General features: G+C 47.2%; 1 protein-coding gene across 1 annotated transcript in view; it reads left to right on the forward strand.

Moving 5' to 3' along the window:
• The window catches only part of DDX23 (DEAD-box helicase 23), a 22087-nt gene that overhangs the window by 4962 nt on the left and 8216 nt on the right, over positions 1-8909 (forward strand). The window contains exons 2-5 of the mRNA XM_008070893.1: positions 2013-2221; positions 4518-4628; positions 7347-7440; positions 7859-7924. Of these exons, the coding sequence (XP_008069084.1) occupies positions 2013-2221; positions 4518-4628; positions 7347-7440; positions 7859-7924 (480 nt within the window). The remainder of the gene's footprint in view (positions 1-2012; positions 2222-4517; positions 4629-7346; positions 7441-7858; positions 7925-8909) is intronic.

The raw sequence follows: 8909 nt of genomic DNA on the forward strand, positions 1-8909 counted from the left end.
CAGCCACTGCACTCCAGTCTGGGCGACAGAGTGAGACTCTAACTCAAAAAAACAAAAAAATATTAGTGGGGCATGGTGGCATGTACCTGTAGTCCCAGCTACTTGGGAGGCTGGGGTAGACTGCCTGAGTACAGCAGGTCGAGGCTGAGGTGGCTGTGATTATGCCACTACACTTCAGTCTGGTCAACAGAGAGAGAGACTCTGACAAAAAAAAAAAGGCTGTGAAAAATCAAAGTATTTTATTTAAAAATAATTATAAAGTCACTGGAAGTTGAAAAAATTGTGCATGGGGTCCTGTGTACCCTTTACCAAGTTTTTTCCCATTGCATAGCTAGAACTATTATTTATTTATTTATTTATTTATTTATTTATTTATTTATGAGTTGGAGTCTCACTCTGTCACACTCATGGCCACTGCAGCCTCAACCTGCTAGGCTCAGGTGATCCTTCTGCCTCAGTCTTCCAAGTAGCTGGAACTACACGCATGTGCCACCATGCCCAGCTAATTTTTTGATTTATTGTAGAGATGAGGTCTCACCAAGTTGCCCAGGTGGTCTCAAACCACTGGTCTCAGGCAATCCTCTCACCTCGGCCTCCCAAAGTGCTAGGATTATAGGGGTGAGTCACTGCACCCAGCCAACACTTCTTTTTTTGAGTTGGAGTCTCACTCTGTCATCCAGACTGGAGTGCAGTGGCCGCTCCCAGCCACTGCAGCCTCAATCTGCTGGGCTCTGGCGATCCTTCCACCTCAGTCTTCCAAGTAGCTGGAACTACAGGCGTGTGCTACCATGCCCAGCTAATTTTTTGATTTATTGTAGAGATGAGGTCTTGCCGAGTTGCCCAGGCAGGTCTCGAACCCATGGGCTCAGGCAATTCACTCACTTCAGCCTCCCAAAGCGTGGGATTACAGGCTGAGCCACCGAGCCTGGCTTCAACACTTCTTTTAATACTCTTTTTCAGTCTGATTATAAAAATATGGTATGTTAGTTGTACACATTTAGAAATGAATATATGAAAAGGAATCGCGAGGAGACAGTATAGTATAGTGAATAACAGTGGGCCTCTAGAACCAGACTGCCTAGAACTCTGCCACTTCTACCTGTGTGTCCTCAGGCAAGTTATTTATAAACTTGAGCTTCCGCTTTCTCATCTATACGTAGGGTTAATAATATATCCACCCAGGCCAGACTCAGTGGCTCAGCCTGTAATCCCAGCACTTTGGGAGGCGGAGGCAAGAGGATTGCCTGAGCCCGGAGGTTCAAGACCAGCCTGAGCAACTTGGTGAGACCTTGTCTCTACAATAAATCACAAAAACAAGCCAGGGGTGGTGGCATGCATCTGGGAGGCAGAAATGAGAGGATTAACTGAGTCCAGGGGTTCAAGACCAGCCTGGACAACATGGCGAGACCTCGTCACTGCAATAAATCAAAAAATTAGCTGGGCATGGTGGTACCCACCTGGAGTTCCAGCTACTTGGAAGACAGAGGTGGACAGATCGCCTGAGCTCAGCATGTTGAGGTCGCGGTGGCTGTGAGTGTGCCACTGCATTCCAGCCTAGTCAATAGAGTGAGACTCCAACTCAGAAAAAAAAAGAAGAGTTGGGTCTCGCCAGGTGCAGTGGCTCACACCTGTAATCCCAGCACTTTGGGAGGCAGAGGCAAAAGGACTGCCTGAGCCCACAGGTATGAGACCAGCCTGGGCAACTTGGCGAGATCCAATCTCCACAATAAATCAAAAAATTAGCTGGGTGTGACGGCACATGCCTGCAGTTCCAGCTACTTGGAAGGCAGTGGCAGAAGGATCACCTAAGCCCGACAGGTCGAGGCTGCGGTGACCGTGAGCATGCCACTGCACTCCAGCCTGGGCAATAAGAGTGAGACTCCAACTCAAAAAAAAAAAAAAAAAGATATATATATCCACCCCATAGGGTTGTCTCTAGATTAAGTGAATTACGCATAAACAGTTAAGAGCAGTACCTAATACATTATAAGTACTCTTTTTACCCATGACAGATGGCAGGAGAGCTGGCTGACAAGAAGGACCGTGATGCATCACCTTCCAAGGAAGAAAGGAAGCGATCGCGGACTCCTGAGAGAGAGCGGGATAGAGACCGGGACCGGAAATCTTCCCCACCTAAAGATAGGAAGCGGCATCGTTCAAGGGATAGACGACGAGGGGGTAGCCGTTCCCGCTCCCGTTCCCGTTCCAAGTCTACAGAAAGGTAAAGTAGCTTTGTATGTCTATTACATGGGAGTACATTTCAGACTTCTTCATTCTTTGTTTCTCTGATGCCTTCAGTATTAGGTGTCTACTTTTCAAATATTAATCTGTCCCTATCACAGTTGGACCTGCAGGTGTTTTCAGTTTTCCTCAGTGACCCAACACATTTTTTTTTTTGTTTGTTTGAGTCGGAGTCTCACTCTGTCACTGAGGCTGGAGTACAGTGGCACACTCACAGCCACCACAGCCTCGACCTGCTGGGGTCAGGTGTTCCTTCTGCCTCAGCCTTCCAAGTAGTGGGAATTATAGGCATGCACTACCATGCCCAGCTAATTTTTTTTTTTTTAGTTATTGTAGAGACGAGATCTCACCAAGTTGCTCAGGCTGATCATGAACCTGTGGGCTCAGGCAGTCCTCCTGCCTCTGTCTCCCAAAGTGCTGGGAGTACAGGTGTGAGCCACTGCGTCCCACAAGTTAGAGTCTTAGTCTGTTGCCCGTGCTGAAGTGTAATGACATACTCAATGCCACTGCAGACTTGACCTGCTGGGTTCAGGCGATCCTTCCACTTCAGCCTTCCAAGTAGCTGGAACTGCAGGCATGTACCGTCACACCCAGCTAATTTTTTGATTTATTGTGGAGATTGGATCTCGCCAAGTTGCCCAGGCTGGTCTCATACATGTGGGCTTAGGCAGTCCTTTGGCCTCTGCCTCCCAAAGTGCTGGGATTACAGGTGTAAGCCACTGCACCTGGCGAGACCCAACTCTTTTTTTTTTTTTCTGAGTTAGAGTCTCACTCTATTGCCCAGGCTGGAATTCTGTGGCACACTCACAGCCACTGCAACCTCAACATGCTGAGCTCAGGCGATCTGTCCACCTCTGTCTTCCAAGTAGCTGGAACTTCAGGTGGGTGCCACCATGCCCAGCTAAGTTTTTGATATATTGTAGCGACGAGGTCTCACCATGTTGTCCAGGCTGGTCTTGAGCCCCTGGGCTCAGGTAATCCTCTCATTTCTGCCTCCCAAAGTGCTGAGATTACAGGCTTGAGCTGTCACACCCAGCCATGACCTAACTCTTAAAGATTAAGAAGAAGTTTTAAGACGAAGGTTCAGATTATCGAGGAAGATCGTTCATCTCTTTCTATCATTCGTGGTCTATCATTGCCATTAATACTTAGTAGTACATCTCTGATCCATAAAATCTTCCTAGAATTCTCTTGTAACTTCCCTGGGAAACATATTCCCCAATTTGTATAACATTACTTTGGGAAGAAGAGAGCACGGGAACCTTCTCAGCTGTAGTGAAGCAAGATACTCTAGAAATATCAAGTGATTTCGTTTCTTTCCTTTTTTTTTTTGGCAGAGGAGCAGAGACTCACTCTGTCGCCCAGGATAGAGTGCAGTGGCTTAATCCTGGCTCACTGCTATTTAGACCTCCTGGACTCTGGTGATTCGGTGATCCTTCTTTTTTTTTTTTTTTTTTCTGAGTTGGAGTCTTACTCTGTCGCACAGGCTAGAGTGTAGTGGTATGCTCACAGCCACCACAGCCTTGACCTGCTGGGCTCAGGTGATCCTTCCACCTCAGCCTTCCAAGTAGCTGGAACTACAGGCATGCTCCACCACCATGCCTGGCTAATTTTTTGATTTATTGTAGAGACTAGGCCTCACCAAGTTGCCCAGGCTAGTTACAAACCCCCGAATTCAGGCAGTCCTCTTGCCTCGGCCTCCCAAAGTACTAGGATTACAGGCTTGAACCAATGCAACTGGCCTGGTGATCCTTCTACTTCAGCCTCCCAAGTAGATGGGACTGCAGATGCTTGACACTGTGCCCAGCTAATTTTTTTGTGTTTTTTGTAGAGATGCGTTATTACTATATTGTCCAGGCTGGTCTTGAACTCGTGAGCTCAAGCGATTCTCCCACCTCGGCCTCTTAAAGTGTTGGAATTATAGGCGTGGGTCAATACACCTGGCCCATCAAGTGATTTTTTTTTTTTTGAGTCAGAGTCTCATTGTGTCACCCAGGCTGGAGTGCGGTGGCACACGCATGGCCACTGCAGTCTCGACTTGCTGGGCTCAGGCGATCTTCTGCCTCAGACTTCCACGTAGCTGGAACTATAGACGCGTGCCACCATGCCTAGCTAATTTTTTGATTTGTTGTAGTGACAAGGTCTCACCAAGTTGCCTGAGCTGGTCTTGAATCCCTAGACTCAGGCAGTCCTCTCACCTCCACCTCCCAAAGTGCTTGGATTACAGGAGTGAGCCATTGCACCCTGCATGATTTCTTAAATTTGTTGTCTTCCAGAGAACGACGTCACAAAGAACGAGAACGAGATAAGGAGCGAGATCGGAATAAGAAGGACCGAGATAGAGATAAGGATGGGCACAGACGGGACAAGGACCGTAAACGATCTAGGTAACTGAGGGAATGAGAGGGTTTTAAAGGAGTGTTCCTGTCTCTTCCTCTCTGCATATGAGCTGTCTCAGCTTCATAGGAAAGTAGATTTCTCTTAACAGATGCTTTTTTTTTTTTTGAGTGGAAGTCTCACTCTGTTGCCCAAGCTGCAATACAGTGCTACGCTCATGGCCACTGCAACTTCAACCTGCTGGGCTCAGGTGAGCCTTCCATCTCACCCTTCCAAGTAACTGGAACTACAGGTGGGCACCACCACACCTGGCTAATTTTTTAATTTATTGTAGAGATGAGGACTCACCAAATTTCCCAGGCTGCTCTCGAACACTGGACTCAGGCAATCCTCTCGCCTCCATCTCTCAAAGTGCTAGGATTATAGGCATAGCTACTACTCCTGGCTCATTTGACAGATTCTATTGGTAGTTATTGCAGAGCTATCTTTTCTTTTCATTTTTTATTTCATCTATTTTATAATATATATATATATATATTTTTTTTTTTTTTTTTTTGAGTTGGAGTCTCACTCTGTTCTCAGGCTAGAGCACAATGATATGCTCATGATCACTGCAGACTCGACCTACTGGGCTCAGGCGATTCTTTCGCCTCAGTCTTCCAAGTAGCAGGAACTGTAAGCACCTGGTACCATGTCCGGCTTATTTTTTTGATTTATTGTAGAGACAAGATCTCATGAAATTGCTCAGGTTGGTCTCGAACCCCTGAGCTCAGAGGTTCTTGTCTGAGTCTTGGGGGGCTTGAGCCACTACGCCTGGCCTTGAGTTGGAGTCTCACTCTGTTGCCCAGGCTGGAGTACAGTGACATGCTCCTGGCCACTGCAGCCTCGACCTGTTGGGCTTAGGTGATCCTTCAGCCTCAGCCTTCCAAGTAGCTGGAACTACAGGCGTGAGCCACTATGCCTGACTAATTTTTTGATTTATTGTAGAGACGAAGTCTCAACAAGTTGCCCAGGCTGGTCTCCAACCCTTGGGCTAAGGCAATCCTCCTACCACTGCTTCCCAAAGTGCTGGGATTATAGATGTGAGCCACTGTGCCTGGCCTCACATGTCTTCTTTAAGAAGTATAATAGTGAAGTCATAGCCCTTCGAGGCTCAACTTGTTCTTAGAATTTAGAAATTAGTTTGAAAATGTTGCCATTCCCTTAACTCTATTTGGCTATTCAGTTTTGCATCCAGGATATACAATGTGTATTTGTAAGACATAATGCACTATGTCTTATCTCTTTCCTCTTGAAACTTTTTTTTTTTTGAGTCGGAGTCTCACTCTCTTGCCCAGGCTGGAGTGCAGTGGCATACTCACGGCCTCCGCAGCCTCAACCTGCTGGACACAGGAGATCCTTCCGCCTCAGCCTTCCAAGTAGCAGGAACTACAGGCATGTGCTACCATGCCTGGCTTTTTTTTTTTTTAATTTATCATAGAGATGAGGTCCTACCAAGTTTTCCAGGCTGGTCTCAAACCCCTGAGCTCAGGCAATCCTCTTGCCTCAGCCTCCCAAAGTGCTGGGATTTCAGGCTTGGTCCACTGTGCCCACCCTCTGGAAGCTTTCTATACAAAGTTCTTATCAGGCCCTGAAAGTGTAGGTTAGAATACAAGGCAAAGGACAGAATGCTTATAACAAAAACTTAGTAGGATTGTTTGAAACGACTCATAGATGAAGCTTATAGCAGATGTGGGGAAGGATTATTGAGTCTGATAGGAAGGAAAAATGACAAGGGGATATATGTACTAGTATCTCCTTGGCTTATGGGGGTATTCATGTAGGCTCAGTTCATTGTATATTACAGAGTTAAGGAAGAATTTTTGTTCAATATGCAATTGCTGTTTGGAAGAAAAATTTTTTTTTTTTGAGTCAGTGATTCATTCTGTTGCCCAGGCTGGAGTGCCATGGCATGATCATGGCCATTGCATCCTCGATCTGCTGGTCTGACGATCCTCCCGCCTCAGCCTTCCAAGTAGCCGGAACTACAGGTGCGCATCTCCACGCCTGGCTAATTTTTTGATTTAGTGTAGGGATAAGGTCTCGCCAAGTTGCCAAGGCTGGCCTTGAACCCCTGGGCTCAGGCAATCCTCTCGCCTCTACCTTCCAACTCCTGGGTTTATAGGGGTGAGCCACTGTGCCCAGCTTGAAGCAAATTTTTTTTTTGAGTTGGTTTCTCACTCTGATGCCTAAGCTGGAGTACAGTGGCACACTATGGCGCACCTATAGTTCTGCTAGGCTTAGGCTATCCTTCTGCCTCAGCCTTCCAAGTAGCTGGAACCATAGGCATGCATCACTGTACCTGGCTAATTCTTTTTGATTTATTGTAGAGACGAGGTCTTGCCAAGTTGCCCAGGCTGGGTTTGAACCCCTGGGCTCAGGAAATCCTCTTGCCTCCATTCTAAAGTGCTAGAATTACAGGTGTGAGCCACTATGCCCAGCTGAAACATTTTTGATGTCAGTAGTAAAGTTCTGCTTCCTAGAAGAGATTAGTCTCAGAAAAGGAGATTTGGGTAGGAAGGGGTCAAGACAGGACCATAATTAGGCTTTAGAGCAGGCAGAGTAACTATGCCTCCTGAGGGAGCTTTGGGATGGATGACTATAGTTGATGATTGATCTTGTTGCATTGTGGGAAAACTTCCATCTTCTTTTTGGGGTTCAGCCTGAACCTCATCTAGGAGTTGGTGTAAGATAGCAATATTTTCCTTTCTTGTTCCTTTTCCTTGAAGCTTATCTCCTGGCCGAGGAAAAGATTTTAAATCTCGGAAGGACAGAGACTCTAAGAAGGATGAAGAGGATGAACATGGGGATAAGAAGCCTAAGGTAAAGGAGAGGAAGGATTTTTTTTTCTTTTTTTTTCTTTTTTTGAGTTGGAGTCTCACTCTGTCACCCAGACTGGAGTGCAGTGGCACACTCAAGGCCACCCCAGTGTTGACCTGCTGGGCTTAGGTGATCCTTCCGCCTCAGCCTTCCAAGTAGCCAGAACTATAAGCACGTGCTACCAAGCCCAGCTAATTTTTTAAAACATGTATTGTGGAGATGAGGTCTCACCAAGTTGCCCCGGCTAGTCTCAAACCTGCAGGCTCAGGCAATCTACTCACCTCAGCCTCCCTAGGTGCTGGGATTACAGGCTGAGCCACCGAGCCCATCCAGGATTTTTAAATCTTCAGCTTGAGCTCTGCTTTTTTGATCTTTAAAGAGAGAGAGGCTTTATGGATTGAAGTTCTGTGTTTAACTTCAGGCCCAGCCATTATCGTTGGAGGAACTTCTGGCCAAGAAAAAGGCTGAGGAAGAAGCTGAAGCTAAGGTAAGAGTTTGGGGGTCTGTATTAGTCTGCTGCCATAACAAAATACCACAGACCAGGTAACTTCAACAACAGAAATTAATTTTCTCACAGTTTTGGAAGCTAGAAGTCTGAGATCTAGGTGTCATTAGAGTTGTTTCCTATCAGGCCTCTCTCCTTGGCTTAAAGATGAGTATCTTCTTTCTCACTCTTTTTTTTTTTTGAGTCAGAGTCTCACTCTGTCACCCAGGCTGGAGTGCAGTGGCACGCTCATGGCCACTGCAGCCTCGACCTGCTGGGCTCAGGCGATTCTTCCGCCTTGCCTCAGCCTTCCAAGTAGCTGGATACATGCATGCGCCACCATGCCTGGCTAATTGACTTATTGCAGAGACGAGGTCTCATAAAGTTGCCTGGGATGGTCTCAAACCCGTGGACTCAGGCAATCCTCTCACTGCAGCCTCCCAAAGTGCTGGGATTATAGGCATGAGCCACTGTGCCTGGCCTCTTTCTCACATTTTTTTTTTTTTTTTGAGTTGGGGTCTCACTCTGTCGCCCAGGCTGGAGTGCACTGGCACTCACACGGCCACCCCAGCGTCAACCTGCTGGGCTCAGGCAATCCTTCTGCCTCAGCCTTCCAAGTAGCTGGAACTACAGGTGTGTGCTACCATGCCTGGCTAATTTTTTATTTATTGTAGAGGTGAGGTCTCACCATGTTGCCCAGGCTGGTCTCGAACCCGCAGGCTCAGGCAATCCTCTCACCTCCACATCTCAAAGTGCTGGGATTACAGGCTTGAGCCACTGCTCCCAGCCTCTGTTTCATTCTTTTTTTTTGAGTTGGAGTCTCACTCTGTCACCCAGACTGGAGTGCAGTGGCCGCTCCCGGCCACCGCAGCCTCGACCTGCTGAGCTCCGGCGATCCTTCCACTTCAGCCTTCTAAGTAGCCGGAATTACAGGCACGCGCTACCATGCCCGGCTGATTTTTGATTTATTGTGGAGATGAGGTCTCGC

This window comes from Carlito syrichta, unplaced genomic scaffold (assembly GCF_000164805.1).
Source record: "Carlito syrichta isolate Samal-C Ts95f unplaced genomic scaffold, Tarsius_syrichta-2.0.1 Scaffold314050, whole genome shotgun sequence".
NCBI classification, from domain to species: domain Eukaryota; kingdom Metazoa; phylum Chordata; class Mammalia; order Primates; family Tarsiidae; genus Carlito; species Carlito syrichta.